The 16917-nt window shown below is 42.1% G+C and overlaps 1 protein-coding gene across 11 annotated transcripts in view; it reads right to left on the minus strand.

Moving 5' to 3' along the window:
- Positions 1–5088: 5088 nt before the first annotated feature.
- PLEKHA6 (pleckstrin homology domain containing A6) overlaps positions 5089–16917 on the minus strand; it is a 239369-nt gene continuing 227540 nt past the window's right edge. For 8 of the 11 annotated variants that reach the window (XM_063142223.1, XM_063142201.1, XM_063142169.1 and 5 more), the window contains 3 exons: positions 11840–11982; positions 8759–8879; positions 5089–7506 (listed from right to left, as the gene is read on the minus strand). In XM_063142223.1, coding sequence (XP_062998293.1) covers positions 8767–8879; positions 11840–11982 — 256 coding nt within the window. In that variant the 3' untranslated portion in view covers positions 5089–7506; positions 8759–8766. The remainder of the gene's footprint in view (positions 7507–8758; positions 8880–11839; positions 11983–16917) is intronic. The other 3 variants (XM_063142241.1, XM_063142208.1, XM_063142215.1) reach the window with 1 other exon arrangement.

Consider the following 16917-nt stretch of genomic DNA (forward strand, 5'->3'; position numbering starts at 1 on the left):
CAGGCCAAGAAGAATGAGAGAAGCACACCATCTGTTTACAAACCATCAATTTTTATTTATTTGCTTTATACAAACTTGCAAGGTACAAATGCATTTATTTATCTATTTTGTTTGTTTTCCTTGTGTGAGATTTTGACCTTTGAAAGTAGCTACATCTAGAACAAATGCTGCTGGGAGGGGATATTAAGCAAGCCACTGTGGGTTTAATTACTGGAAAGATTATCCCTTGGTTTGGTGTGAAGAACCCCAAGCTACACTGTTTTTAATCACAGACTGCTATTTTTTTAAATTGTCATAATCTAAGGTCACTTTTATACAAAATAAAGACATCAACATCACATTGCTTCTTTGATAGTTTTGAAACCTGTCTAACAACTAGCAAAATGTTGCTCCAAACAATGTGCATAAATAATGCCGTTTTTCTTGGTTACAGTTGCTGCTGGCGTATGAAAGTGTTCTTAAAAGGAGAGAGGGGAAAACACCACTTAAAATAAAACAGGTTAAAAACATGTCCCACAATACTGCAAAATTGTGATTCTAAATGCACTCTGTTGAGAGCCCACAGCTTGTAACCTCAAAATGCTTAAAGTGACATTAGCAAATAATTGGTCACAGATTCTACCTAGCTATTAATTGAGCAGAGGGATGGTGAGAAGTGATGGAGAACATTCCTTAATGTCCTTTGTGCCATTTTAAAAAACCTTCCATAATGGCAGAGAGAAGTGCTAGAATTAGGGGTAGAGATGATTGTGTTGAAGGAGAGTTGGTGGCACCTAGACTTTCCTTGACAGAAAAAAGAGTAGCGGCTCCAAAATGTGGAACAGTCCTTGCTTCACCCCCTCTAACTTGAAACACTAGTAGAATGGTTCCCCTAATACGCCATTCCCCCTTCAAGGTGATCTCCATATCTTTCAAACATGTGCACAATTAGGACCGCTACCTCAAAGTCTTCAAAAGAGGTAGAATAAAGAGATCTTTCCCTGAAGTCCCAAGCAGACAATCCTTCAGGAAGCTAATGTAGGCCTCTCATCTGCTCTTATTTCCCCTCTCTATTGAGCTACCACCATTTAGAACAATGGTGGGGAAGGTGTGGCCCTCCAGAGTTGGTTGGACTGTAACATTGGCCCTAACAACAATAAGTAGTGGTGAGGGATGATGGGACCTGAAGTTCAGCAACATCTGGAGGACCACATGTTCCCCATTCCTGGTTTAGAAAACATCAAGTGCCATCTGAAAGGGTGCACCTTTCCCCAATGAAGTAGGGTGTGTGGAGATAAGGGCAGCAGCTAGGAGAGTGATCACAATTGAGAGAGGGGAAAATCAAACAGCTGCTTAGGAGGGACGCCTCTCTGCTAGCCATACCGAAACACATTCACGTGAACAAAAGGGAGATAAAAACAAAGAGTGGCATTGACATTTTTTTAAAAAGCCACCTATATTGCAAGGATCCCAATGGGATAGCTGTGTACCAGCAAGACAATCTTTGCGGTCCCTGATATGCTACAGTCCTACACATCTACCTGTACAATGTACCTTCTGGGCCAGAGTCTCAACACATTTAAGTTGTAGCTTCCCTAATTTCAAATGAGCTATGCCAAATGGCATCAGTTGAAGACAGGCCCCTGACGTACAAAGTGTTCTCTTAGCCAACAACAAAGAAATAAATGCATCTTATACTCACAGCTTTTATTTATTTTAAATAAATTTGCTTTTAATAAAAGCAGAAAATATATTTATTTATTTATTCATTTAAATATGTCTTCTTTGTATTTTTTTTTAATTATTCCAATAAACTGTCCAAAGTGTCTCCATTTCAGAAACTCAGTAGCAGGGCTGTCTTCAGAAGCCCTGTCCATGAAGAGAGAAATTTAACACAAAACAAAGCAGTACGGTGAGAAGAGAAAAACATATATTTGTACACACACACATATGTGTGTACATATATATGTACACACACACGCACACACACACCCATACATCACTGTATACTTTCCATAAAACATATATTAAGGCATGTAGAGGACAATGAAAGGACAGTTTTTATGAGCTAACAGCTGCTTCTGCAGGAGCAGAAACAAGATTTTTTTTATTAATTAATTATTGTTATTAACTATTATTCTGGAATGTCAAATGTATTGCTGAAGGAAATAAACAAAAACTCTGATTCCATGGAGTGTTCTACATATTGCTAATTGGATTCTTTAAATAATAATAATAATAATAATAATAATAATAATAATAATAATAATAATGGATCCTTAGTTTTTATTGGAGGTGGGAAAATTCTGATTTAAAGACAGTCTGCCAACAGTTCTTGATAAGGGCCAGGCACGTGATTACTGTTAATATCTACTGAGGTGGATTCTCAGACATGGTGAGGGGAGAGCCTTCCCCACACTCCAAACCCATTGTGACTTTGGTGCAAAAATGAATGTGTGGGAAACAGAACCTGACAGAACATCTCTGATTCAGCCATCAATTCGGCACCTAGCATCTTCTTTGGTGCTGAAAGCCTATGACTCCTATTAAAATCTGTTATGATGAATTATCAGAAATGATGAGATGGGAGCTTCCCCAATAGCTACTTTGGTGTTTAAAATGAATGTGTGGAAAACAGAATTGTATAAAATTAAAAGCACAATCCTATGCATGTATACTCGGAAAGACATCCCACCCTGCACAAAGGGATCGTACTCCTTTAGTATGTGGGTTGAATCCAGACTTTGTCATGCTTAAAGGAGAGCCAATGAAATCAATGTGATAAGTTAACCATGACTAATTTTACTCCCATTGATGTCAATGCGTCTACTCTAAGCATGATAAAAGTCTGGATCCAACCCAGCACGTTTAGGATTGAAGGCTAACAGTACATTCTTAGGCATGTCTACTCTGAAGTAATCCCTGCTGATTTCAGTGAGAAGTATAAAATTGCAGTCCCAGACTGTGAGATCTGCACAACACTTTCCCCAGTGGGAAGTGTGCCAACTCACTTTGCAGTTCCCCACTGGGCTAGCAGGGGGACCAACACTGGAATCAGCACAGCAGCTATAGAGACTCTGCCACAACAGCCTCATCCCACAGACCTACTCCCACATTGGAGCACCATTAAAGGAGGAAATGAGTCTAAGGCCTAAGCTAGACCTACCTTTTGTTCCAGTGTAGAGGAGGGGAGACCTCACGTTGCGATTAATGCAAGATTTCGCCCTCATTTACACGTAAGGCGCGACGACCTCAGAAAGAGAGGTGTTGCGCTCGCCATTTTAAAAAAAAATCTTAAAGGAGATGGAGCGCATGAATGCTCATGCGCAAAGGTAAGTTTTTTTAAAAAATTGCCTACTTTCCCCGCTCCCTCCACCCTACCCATGATGGGCGCAGCGCTCCTGAGGAACACTGCACCCTGTGCACGGCTCCTGGCTCCGCGCAAGTAATTGTGCGGAGCCGGGCTCCGCGGTCTCAGGCTCAGCCCAAGACCATGGAAGAAACGGGCCCAAAGGGGAGAGCTGTATCCTGGGACAAGGGAGGGATGATCCCTCCCTGATCCTGGGATCCCCTGTGCGTCATGTGGATGCACAGGGACGATCCTGGGGTTTGCCCTGGGATATAGCCTGGTCTAGCTAAGGCCTAACAGTGTAGTCCTATACATGGCCACTCAGAAGTAAGTTCGACTGAGTTCAATGGAACTAACTCCCAGGTAAGTTTGCCTAGGATTGCAGCTTTAGTGAAGAGTACATTTCCATTCTTCCATTTGGAAAAACAAATCACTTGGATCAGCCTTTCCCAACCTGGCACCTTCTAGTGATTTTGGACTTCAACTTCCATCAGCCCCAGTTGGCATGGCCAATGGTCAGGAATTCTGGGAGTTGTAGTCCAAACTGTAGGGTGGGCCCCAGGTCAGGAAAGGGTGACTTGGACGTTCTGCAATTGTCTTTTTTTCATTCCTTAAACAGGACTCCAATCCCTTAGGGCCAAAATAGACTTGATGATGGCAAACTAGACCTGTTCACAGTAAGGAAAGAGTTAGGCTGCAAAGTCGAGTTCCTTGGTGGTACCCAGGCAGCTTACTTGATTGCACTGGGAAGGTGGTTATAATTTAAAAGAAACTTCATGTTGACTTCTGAAACTAGCCCTTTCTGTTTCAGACCAAAACCAGGCCAACCTTTCATACAACTATAATATTCCATACAACCAAAACGTAATTGGGTAGTGCTTGAATTTTGGAGGAAAACACAGGGGAAGGCAATTAAATCCTCAAGAGCTGCCCGACTGCCTCCAGTTTCAGCCAAGTCCATTCCCCTAAGCTAATAACAGTAGCTAAGAGAGCCATCAGAAGAGGGGAAACCAATTCATGTTTAATCCAAATTAGCCTTGCTTTTAGAAACTGAAGCAGTCTTATTCCAAGCAACTGTACAGAAACAATTTTGATGTATCTTTGAATAAAACTGGGAAATGAATTTAAGGGCATGTATGTGTCAAAACCAAGGCCAGAATGAAGTTGCTAACTTCTTTTGTCAACCTATCAGCATTTCAACAGAACTAAATTGTCACTCAGAAAAAAAAAAATCACAGTCTAAAGAGCCAATCGCCACCTGCGGCATCTTCCATTTTGTCTTTGTAAGGAACCCATTTCTGCATTCTGACCTACAGTTAGAACAATCTTAGAGACTTCCATAAAAATGTAATTTGGGATAGAATGAAGGAACCAGTTTGGGAAGACTTTATCCAGCACGACCTTATATTGGATATGGCAGACTGACAGCCTGTGAAGCAATTTCATGTGCCGCCAGAGTGGCCCTACTACATTTTGGTAGGAAAAACTGGCCCACAGGTCTTAGTTAGAAGAATATATATTTTTCTTTAAAAGTTCTATGTCAGAGAATCCACACTTTAATTTTAGGAACATAGGAAGCTGCGTTACTCTGTTGCAATGCTGAACTTGGGTTCTATTTAAAATGGACACGGAAGTTTCCACTCCCCTCCTCACCGCTCAAGCCAGAGGAAGAGTGTACATGAGCTCAAGGCTAACTATAGTTCATCTAACTCTAAACCTTGGTTTAGTGCTCCACATAAACTGGCCCACTGTGAAAACTGGGTTATGAAAAAGGATTAGGAACATGGGAAGCTGCTTTTTACGAAGTCAAACAATGGGTCCATATAGCCCAGCAATGTCAACGCTGGCTGGTAGCAGCTCCCCAAGTTTTCAGGCAGGATTCTTTCTTAGCCCTGCCTGGAGATGCTGGGGACTGAATCTGGGATCTTCTGCTGCAAAGCAGATGCTCCACCACTGAGCTACGGCCTCTTGTTCCACAACGACTTTCAAAACTGCCCATGTCCAACCATCTCTCTGAGTTTTGGACGTAATGCCCTGTCCATGCCCGAGTGCTATGACGTGACAGTGCATAGCCCTTACTGGGAGGTGATGCCAACTTTAGCGCAGTGCCTGACTACTTGCGCAGGGATCAGGTTGTGCAGCAAAACAGATTTCTTGCCTGTCCTTCGATCACTGTCTGGAGAACAGGGTAGCCCCTGGGAACATAAGTTTGCTACAGTTGCCCTAAATGATATCCAGACCAGCCGCTCCCTTTCAGTGGACAACTGCAGTGTGGAAAGGAAATCCAAATGAGACCCTTGATTTGCTAAGACCCCTGTCTTAATATGGGGGCAAGACAGAGCTACTTGAATAAATCTCAGCGGGTGGGGGAGAGAAACTCCAACGGTATCCATTGAAAATGAATAAATCTCCCACATTCTCGCTCTGTGCTTTCTCATTTGGTCCAGCTCCTGTTACAATTAGTCCTTCTCTCAAACTATTGAGGAAACAATGAGGGCTCATCTGGAAGAGCGGGCTCATTTGAAATGGTATGAGATGGGAGCAGGTGCAGCCGTGGTCCTGCGCTCTTGATACAGGAGCTCAGTTCCTCTGAAAGATCACAGCAGTAATAATTATCATGCAGCTATGGCCTTGGTGGAGGAGACGGATGAAACGTGTGTGTGTGCGCGCGCATGTGTGTCAGAGAAAGAGAGAGAGAGCTCTCCTTCCAAATCACCTACCAGTTGCTCTACTGTTGCATACAGCCAGAACAGAAATTACAAATGGCAGAGAATGAAGAGGCCTCACTGTGTCCTCTCCACAATTGCCAGGAGCGGATCGCTTCATCTATGCCATGGGGACTGACTCATGGCTCATCTCATTTAGTTCAGGCTCAAATTCCATGTACTCAAATATCCTGTTTTCATTAGCAGGACCTACTGCTTCAAGGGCTGGTGAAAGAGACTCTTAAGTGTGTGGCTAATGCAGTGATCTATCCAACAGACAGTTTTCTGCCTGGTTCCGTTACTTAAATGTGTGCCCCGGAGAACTCAGGAGGCATTTACTCAATGGCACTATGCTGAATTGGCTCAGATATGAGAAGAAGGAAATATCACCTACCCAGTCCTGATTTTGCTTTGTATCTACAGAGAAATAGATCTCACTAGGTCTAATCCCAGCCAACAAAACTTTTCCACCCTCATCTTTCCCCATTCTATCTTTCACTCACACCTCTGCTCCATGTCCACATACATTACGCATATCTTCTGAACCATCCCACCCTTATGCTTGGAAAAAGAAGAAATTGCCAGCGTCTCACAGCCACAGCAAATATTCCCACAAATCAGAAGATGCCTCCAAAGCCTCTTCTGCTTTCTCCACCCACCCTCTCTCAGACGGGCAGCTTTCTTTTTTTCTTCACCTGCCACATCCACAAAGTTCCGTCTGTCCATTTGTGCTTCCCCTTTCTTCCTTTTCCTGCGAATGGTTGCGAGCATAAGCAGAGAAGCGTGGCCGTGCACAGGTCGCTTAGCTCGTGATAATAAAGATGCTAAAGCCATTCTGGTTGGCAGAGGAGACCAACGGGGGTGTTGGGATGAGGGTGAGAGAAAGAATATCTATATATATATCTGGGGCTCACTTCTGTGAAGTCCCTGGCTGCAGTGACATGTCATTCTTCACACAATTCTCCTCCCCCAAAAACAAGTTGGCGGAAGGGGACAAAGCCTCAGGGGATGGCTACATTAGCGTGGGAAGCTTCGCCTTCTCCTGCTGTCACCAGCGTTGCTTTTCCAGTTCAGTGCTGAGCTATTCTAAGTAACAGCTGATCTTTAGCTGCTGGTCCTTTGCCTTGGAAATGCCTGTAAGACCTCCCTTGCAGAATGGAACAGGCCTGGAACGCTGCATCCATCTGCTACCAGCTTTAAAGGACTTGTCTGGGCAGTTGGTATGGGCCTTGGCAGTAGTGGAGGTGCATGTGTGGGGGTGGGGTGGGGACTAGGACCAAGGTGAGACATCCCCCATTCTCCTCAGAGGCAGCTTTTCCTTCCTGAATGCAGCTCAGCTGAAGGAGGGGGTGTTCTGAAAGAACCAAAACAACGGCCGTGTGCATCGTTAAGTGGCTGTGTCAGGATGCAGACTCGGGTGTTAAAATGTGGCTCCGTGGAACTTCACAGCATTCACAGCAGCCAGGGCCTGTGCTGGAAGAAGAGAGAGAGAGAGAGAGAAACAGTAATTAGAATCTAAGGCTGCAGGCCTGCTGGGAGGACCTTTGACATTGCCTTTGCAGGACAGCAGAGGCTGTGAATTTGACAGGCTTGTCTTAACAGGGAGAGGTTACTTTGATATTAAAAAAGACTTACCTTTCTGCAGCAGGACCTTTCTCAAACCCTTAACAGAGCTCACCAGAAAAGGTGGTGCCAAATCCATGTCAATTGGGATTGGCGCTATTTATTTATTTAGGCAACTAGACTGTCTAAAAATTCATGGCAAAGATGAATCAGTATCATAACGTTTTACTTTTATTAGCAAATGTATGACAGAACTTTTGATTGGTCCTTGGAAATTAGAACTCTGTTATCACCAATGGAATGGGATTGGTCTCTTTCTGCTCTAGCCATGCCAGTGTAAATGGAGGAGCATGCAGGATGTGGCTGCTTCACACTTTTTAAAAATGTTATTTTTAGTTCAAAATGGCTCCCAAGTTATTATTTTTTTATCCTGCAGATATGGGTGCCTGTGTTGTTTTCCATGCAGCCTGGGGGGGTGGGGGGTGATTTTGAGCAGAAGAGCAACAGGAGGGGAAAAGGGTCAAGTAATACTACTCGCTATTACTTGTCTCCTTATAGTCTCCAAGCCTGCTTTTGGTTGTTATTTAAAACAAAAACAAAACAAACAAACAAAAAAACAGGGGAAAATGCCCACAACTCAGGCTGTTTCTATAGTAGCCTTCCCCAACCTGGTGCCCTCCAGATGTTTTGGGCCCAGTTATTATGGCCAATGGAGTTCTAATCCAAAACATCTGGAGGGCACCAGGCTAGGGAAGGCTGCTGTAGAACATTCATAGGTGACGTGGGATATGAACAAGGGATTTCTTGCTTTCACTGCTCACACCTGAAGCCAGGCCAATATACTCATTTTTGGAGGCCTGCTCCAATATTGGTATACATTGACATAGGTGAATCACTACTAAGCCACCTTGCCCCCAGGAACTCCAGGAACATTTATGGAATCTTCATTCAATGCTAAAGCAAGTTGCACTTACTCTGTGGAAGGAGACTGGGCTTCTTGTGACAAAGAAGAACGTGTTAACTTAGCAGATATCAGTGGATGGGGGAATGATGGGTTGGTGAAGAGAGGAAACTCTTGAAAAAGAAGCTTACCCTCTTCTTTTCTCCAAGAGAATGAGGCAACATAACAAATGAGATGAAGTATAATAGAAAATGTGCTTACTTTATGGCTCAGACACGCATAAAATGGCCATCGGTGCCCTGGGATGAGTCAGACGAGAGGGACTTGGTCGGTGGAGTCGGGGAAGCTGGGGAGGTGGGAGGGCTCGGGGTGGCACATTGAGCTGAAAACGAGAAATGGAGACCGGGCATGAAGAACATATAATGCTTCAGCCAGGAAGGAAGAAAATGGAAGGAAAGGCAAGGAAAACCCATTTCATAGAGCAAACAGTGGTTAGGAGAACGGGAAAAGGAAGCATGATTGGAAATCCCAGAGCAGTACAAAATGGCTCCTCCAGGAGGACATGAGAGTCCCACCGAGAAAAACGTGAAGTAAGGCAAGGAGGAGAGCAGCCCAGCATTTGCCTTGCAGGACAACAGGCACCGCAAACCTCTCCTGCCAGGCAGCTGAAGGAAGATGGAATTATTTTTCTGCTCTGCGCCTCTTCAGCAAATAGCAGCAAGTATTACTATTCATGGGAAGAGGAACATCTTCAGAGCAGCCCTCATATATGCAGCGATTCATCATAGGTTCTAAGGCCAGATGTGGCTCGAATATTAATCCTCTGCTCTGGCTTCCTGCACCAGGCCTGTCCACAAGGCAGAGAGGCAGTCAAATATCACCCAGCAGCTTCTTCAGCAGGCTTGTCAGCAGCAACATATTGTTCAGAAAGGAATAGCTAGCCAGAGGACTGCTGACTATGGGAAGTGAAATTATGGTTTAATTAGATTTGGTTTATAACCTGCATTGAATTATGGTGAGCTGCCTTGTGTGCCATTTTTGGCAAAAAGATGGGACATGCATACGTACGGTAAAAAATCCATCATAGTAAATAAATACAATTCTTTGAACGCCAGGGCAGCAGTTAAAGGCAATGACCTCAAATGCACAGTGCGCATGTTCCCAAGCCATTTTCAACAGCACATTGTTCTGTTGCCTTGCGCCATGTCGTATGGCTTCCCACTCAACTGCCCCCATAGGAAAGTGGCACAGGACTGGGCATATTTCAGACATACAAAGGTATCCACAGAGCAGCTCAAAAATAAGGTGGGATGGGCATATGGTGCATATTTGAACCCCAGAGCCCAGCTGATCCAGCCCTACTGAATCAGCCCAAAGACCCAACTTGTCCAGCATGCTGTTTCCCACAGTGGTCAACTTGATGCTTATGGGAAACCCACAAGTGAGACACGAGGCCGATAACCTTTCCCCACTGTTCTTCCCCATCAGCTGGCAGTCAGTCAGAGGCAGGCTGTCCCAGAACATCAACATTCCATAGGGGCATCATGATTAACAGACTTGAAGGGACTTATACTCCAGACATTTCTCTAATCCCTTTTTCAAACCATGAAAGTTGATGGCCAGCACCCTTCCGTTCCAGTAAATTCCTTTACTTAATTATGCATGGTACGAAGAAGCACTCCCTTTAGTCTGTCTTGAATCAGCTTCATAGGTTGATCCTGGGTTCAAGTATTGTGAGAGAGGGAGAAAAAAATGTCTCTCCATCAACTTTCTCCATGCATAATTTAGACACCTCTATCGTGCCACTCATTCTTGCCTTTTTTTTCTAGTTTAAAAAGGCCCCCAAATTTTAAATGTCATCCAGTTCTAGCCTCAGACCATTACTCACTTCTACATGTCAGCACAGCAACATGCTGGGAATAAAAAACTCTTTTCTCATCACTGAACTAAAAAGAGGACTCTGTTCTGCATTGTCACTCTCAGGAAGGGAAGTTGCTTCAAGCTAGGGATGGGCGAACAAGCGATGTTTGAGATCGCCAGGATTCCCCGAACACTGGCTCACTGCTCATCTCATGTCCAATTCCCCATTGGCATTTGCAATCGCAGATTGCTTTGCACAAATGGGAAATGAAGCAGCGATCCAATGTGGAATTTGCACAACTTTTCCCCGTTCAATTCGCACAAATTTCCTAAATTTTCTGGATAGACGAAAGTAGAGCTGATTCAGTCTACAGTGGAAATTTATGTAAATTGCAAAATTTGCGTAACTTGCAAATTTGCGCAAATTGCAAAATTTGCACAAATGTAGGAAACTTGCACAATTCGAATGTGCAATTTACAAACATTTCTGAGAGACACATGCTCATGCTCATGTTCAAAGTTGCAAACAGGGCATGCAAGCAAAACTGAAATTCTCATACACCCCTACTTTAACCAGATCGTATCTCAGAACTCTCTAAGAGGCTTCTTCTCGTAGAAGTGAGTGGAACGTCCCCGGGGGAGGGCAATAGACCTTCCCCAACCTAGTAACCTTCAGATGTGTTGAATTACAAGCCTTCGCCTCTCTCTGCCATCCATGAGTTGTAGTACGCCAGATTACACCAGGGGGCACCGGATTGGGAACCGGTTGTAATTACACAAGTGGGGGGTATCTTCCATGCCTCAAATTCTTTGGGTATATCCACTGGTGTGGACAAAGTGGGTATAAGGTTGCACCCACTATAAAAAGGGCCACCCAACCACTAATATCATACAGTGTATATTTAACTCATTTGAAATGATGTTGCCTGCACATTACTTAAGGATATACAAGTGGTGCCCAATTGTCTGATATAGCTCCTGAAGGACTACAAATTAAAGGAGAAGACAGGAAAGTTCAATACGACATCTGCCATTGAAGCTGCCACCATGACAGCCCAGACCAGTTAATATATTGTTTGACATTGTCTGGCATTTGCTGGCAGCAATGCGAATATGCCCCTTTTGACACGTTGGCACCCGCATAAAACCAAAGCAGTGCAGCAGCATATTTTGGCTTCATCAGACAATTCTCTGGCCTTTATAAATCACTATAACTAATTTAAAGCAGTGACACTAATTTAGACCAGCCAGCACTCCAGCTGTCAAATCTGTCTTGTTTCTGAAGCACATTTCTTGCCTGCACCAGGGAATTACGGTCATCTCCAATTCATTTATTTTACGAGTTATATATCCTACACTTAAATGCAGAACAAACTATCACTGGCAGAACTCAGTGAGGGGAGCAGCAGCCTCTGTCTCTTTGGGAATGTATTACTCTACAGCCTAAGCTTTCTTGCGAGATTGCAGGAGTTTGCACCTTACCAGAGAGCATGCGGCCCCGTCGGGAGGCTTCTGCGGCCAAGGCACAGGAGATCTCTATTCGCTTCTCCTGCTCCTGTAGCTGGGTTTCGGAGTCCTGGGACACGTCCACTTCTCCCTCATTGAGGGGGACCACATTCTGCAGGCTGTGAGAGAGAAGGCTTGGAGCATCATCAGGCGAGGGGGGGGGAATCGCGTTTCCTTACAGTCGCTTTCCCTCCGCTTATGTCCCACAATACGTCCTCTTTCTTCACACAGGAGAAGAAAGAGGAAGTAAACAATGACCACATGGCCCATTCAGTGGCCGTTTTGATCAAGCCGCCTTTCCTGTACACAGCAGGAAATGGCGGCACATTTCATTAAAAAAACACTGGATGCCTGGTGGACTTGGGTTTGGAAGATTGCCTTATCTTAAAAATTAACAAACAAGGGGGGCGGAGCTTGGCAGCCTGAGCGATGGCGGGTTTCTTCTGAGGCTCTGAACGGCGCTTGCCGGAAAAGGCAATTATCTCTCTTTTAATGGGCATAAATCTTTGAGCAACTGACAGAAAATGATTATAAAACCAACAGGAGCCGGGAAAGTGGAGAGATTTGGAGAAGGGAGGTGAGATGAACTATGATTAATGCAATGTCTGTCTAAACGGCAACTCTATGAAAAGTGAAAGTAAACGCTGACTGACGCAGTTTAAAAAGAAGGAATTTATGTTTGCTGGACATTGATCTGTGATATAACCTCTCATCTTTATCTCACATGGGAACGATTGGAATGCTGGCTTTCTAAGGTTAAAGTGGTTGACTGGATTTATTGGCGTGGCGAGAAGGGGGGTGAAGGGGTGAAAAAAGCTGCATTTGGCATTCGGTGAGGGAGATGTGGGATGTGAGAGACTTTGAGTGATTAAATCTGATCCCCTCTAGTGAATGCTGTTGTGAACTGGATTTTTCCCCCCTCCTCGTGAAGAAGGAGCTGTGAGTGCTATATAATAGAGAAGCCAGCATAAGTTGCTAAGGAAGAGAGTTGGACTCTAAGATTTATGCCCTACCCAGAAGGGACCCATGCCCAACGTTAAAAAAAAGATCAAAAGTTGGGAAAAGCTTAATAAACAAAAAAAGAAACCTTCAAATCATAATTTGGCTTACCTCTCCTTCCTGGGAAGTACAGCCCCTGGAGTTGAACAGGAAGAGGAAGATATAGACCCAGTCTCTTTGGATACAATACCAAATAAAGAAGGAAACATGGCAGAAGGGGGGAAAGAAAGTGGTAGTAACCCTCCCTCTTTAATGGAAATCAAGGCTATTATAGCAGAAAATAACATGATTATTTTTAAAAAAATGGATCAGCAAATGAGTGAATTCAGAAAACAAATGCGTACTATTATGGATAAAACGATGGAAAATTCGGATAAGATCAAAAAGATAGAGGCTAAAGTGGATCTGGACCAGAAGAAACAAGAGGCTTTCGAAAAATCAACTAATATACAATTTAAAGAATGGGAATTGCGTTTGATCGCCTTGGAAGATCAATCTCGTAGATCTTCGCTTCGAATAAAGCAGCTGAAGGAGACGCAAGGAGAAGATCTTAGAGAAATTATCGTGAACTGGTTCAAGGAGCTGACGCCTGACATTCCAATAGACGGATCGGATCTGGACCGAGTCTACCGTGTGGGGGGGAAAAACTACAAAGGGACTAGAGACATATTGGTGAAATTTGGCAACTATTACAAAAAAGAGCAAATTATGAAAGAATTGAGATCTAAGGTTCAGATACAGTGTAAAGGCAAACCAGTGCAAATTTACAATGATCTTTCTCAACGCACATTAAATTGGAGACGTAGTCTTAAACCAATAACGGAAACATTAATGAAGAATAAAATTCCTTATGCATGGGGTTACCCGGTTTTCTTAAGATTTACATATGGGAGGAGGGAATACAGAGTAACCTCATTGGATCAAGGTAAAGATATGCTGAAGAGGCTGGGTCTGGATGGGGAAGCAGATGGGGCTGGAGTGGGTGGGGGAGGGAATGAGGCTGGGACATCTGGAGAGTAAGAGAATTGTTAATTATGTTGGAGATAATTGCAAATAAAAATGCTAATATAGAGACCTGCCGGCCAGGCACAGCACTGCCTCCCCCCTCCCCCTTTAAAGTAGATGGCTGGAGTATTAGACTCACGGGGATATGGGGGGGGGATTAGAGTGGGGGGGTGGGGAGGGGGGGAAGGTAGGGGAGGAGGGATCGGGGTAGGAGGGTGTGGGTTTTATGTATGGAGTTTGTGTTTTTATGTAAGCAAGTTTGAATTGCTGAGCACAAGGGATCGGAAGAGATTTCAAAAGGGTGATTATGGATAAAAAGATAAAGGTATCAACACTCAATGTTAAAGGTTTAGGGGCAGTCGTGAAAAGGAAGAGAATAGAACAAATGCTAAATAAAGAGGGATCAGATATTATAATGATCCAAGAGACACACCAAGGCTCCGAGAATTCGAATATGATAAAATTAAAGTGGTTAGCCTATTATGAAAAATCATTAGGGACATCAAAAAAAAATGGAGTGGCCACTTTGATTTCAAAAAAAAGTGGGTTTATATTAGAAGAGGTAAAAAAGGATGATAAGGGTAGATATCTTATGTTAAAAGGTAAAATTGAGGGAAAGGTTTATACTTTGATTAATGTTTATGCCCCAAATGAGAGGCATAGAGAATTTTTTATAAAGCTGTTCAAAGAAATAGAAGAATTTAAGGAGGGGTGTGCATTATTAGCTGGGGATTTTAATATGGTTATGGATAATAAAAGGGACAGGTCAAATCCCACTAATGCTGAAAAGAGGAACAATATGACTATATTGAATAAATTAGTAAAAGAAAATGATTATTTAGATTCGTGGCGCTTACTTTACGGGAATAGGCCTGGATTTTCATACTTTTCCCCAGTTCATCATACATACTCCAGGATAGATTATATATTTGTTTCAAAAGACTTTGCAACGAGGATTTGTAAAATGGAAATGGGGGTAATAAAAGTAACCGATCATGCCTTGTTAAGTTTAGAATTTACAGTTAAGAAAGATTATAAAGAGGCATATAGATGGAAGTTGAACACAAAGATATTGAAATACAATAAAATAGTAGATAAAATTCGGAAGGAACTGTCGGAGGCATGGGAAATTAATGAAAAAGGAGGAACAGCTGGGTCAGTCATTTGGGACACCATGAAGGCTGTAGCAAGAGGAATCTGTATTAGAGAAACATGTAGTTTAAAAAGACAACAACGTGCAGAACAGGAAAAGTTAGAGATAGAAATTAAAAATTTGGAGGAAAGATATTGGCGAAGTAAAGATAAATATAAATTAGTGGAAATACAAGCTAAGAAGAAACAATTAGAAAACTTAAATATAGAAGAGATTCAAAAGAATTTAATGTATATGAAAAGGGAATATTTTGAAAACAGTGATAAGAACTCGAGGTTGCTTGCCAAGCTCACACAAAAAGAAAAAGGGAGGAATGGGATAGAAACGTTGAAAGATAGTCGAGGGAATTATTGTCATGCAATGAAAGCTAAAATAAAAAATTTTCAGGAATTTTATCAGGAATTGTACAAGGGTAAAGAAATTCAACAAGAAAAGGTGGAGGAGTATATTGGAAGGTTTATAAAGAAGGAAATAAAATCAGAATATAAGGAGTTAATGGAGTCAGTAATAACTCAAAGAGAAGTTGAAGAAGTTATTGATAAGTTAAAAGTGGGTAAATCACCAGGAGCAGATGGTTTGGGTCCAGAATATTATAAGGTCTTCAAAGATTGTTTAGTTCCAAAATTAATGGAACTTTATAATAGGATATTATCAGGAGAGAAGATACCTGAATCATGGGAACATTCAGTGATAATTCTGATCCCAAAACCAGATAAAGATTTGACTAATCCTGATTCTTATAGACCTATTTCTTTAATAAATCAGGATGCTAAAATTTTTACATCTATTATGGCCAAACGATTAAATAAATTTTTGGCAGAATATATAGGAGCAGATCAATGTGGGTTTGTGGTAGGAAGACATATGCATAATTTAGTGGGTAGAGTTTTAAATGTAATAAATGTAATAAAAAAAGCAAATATTAAGGCAGGTATTATGGCATTAGATATTTTTAAAGCTTTTGATTGTGTGAGCTGGCAGGCACTAAAGAGTATTATAGATAAATTGGGATTTGGAAATAAATTTAAAAATGTAATAGAACAGTTATATTCCCAAAATACGGCGGTAGTGGTGGTAAATGACGGACTTACTGAAAAGATACGACTAGCCAGAGGAACGAGACAAGGATGTCCGCTCTCGCCGGTCCTTTTTGTAATGGTTATGGAAGTTTTGGCGAAGGCACTAAGGGAGGATAAAGAATTAGAAGGAATTGGAGAGGTAAGGGAGATAAAGCTAAACATGTTTGCGGATGATACTTTATTGACCATTAAGAATCCATTAAGAAAATTAGAAAGAATTAAATATCAGTTGAGGGAATTTGAGGAAATTACAGGGTTAAAAATAAATTGGTCTAAATCAGAGATGATGTTGTTTAACTATACTAAGAAGGAAGAAAAGGATTGGGAATTTAAGGGGATGGAATTGAAAGTTAAGAATGAGATTAAATACTTGGGAATTAAAATTACAAAAAATCTAGAGAATTTAGAAAGGGAAAATTTAACGAGGTTAAAGAAGGAGGTATTAGAGAAATTGGAGAAATATAAAAGATTAAATTTATCTTGGTTTGGGAGAATAGCTTTGATAAAAATGAAGATATTAGCTAAAATTAATTTTGTATTTAGGATGCTACCTATAAAAATATCAGAAACCGAGATAAAAAGTTGGCAAAATATTATTAATAAATATTGTAATGGAGAAAAGAGAGCAAGAGTGAATAAAAATAATTGGTACCTAAGCCAAAAAAAGGGGGGAATGGGTCTCCCAAACATAAAATTATACTACGTAGCAAATAGATTAAGACATGTTGTAGAAGCAATTATGGGAGTAGGAGATTTATACTGGATGGAAGAAAAAATCATAAGTAAGGTAGAGATGAATCTGGAGAATGTTTTTTTTA

The sequence above is a fragment of the Elgaria multicarinata genome, chromosome 1 (genome assembly GCF_023053635.1).
Source record: "Elgaria multicarinata webbii isolate HBS135686 ecotype San Diego chromosome 1, rElgMul1.1.pri, whole genome shotgun sequence".
NCBI classification, from domain to species: domain Eukaryota; kingdom Metazoa; phylum Chordata; class Lepidosauria; order Squamata; family Anguidae; genus Elgaria; species Elgaria multicarinata.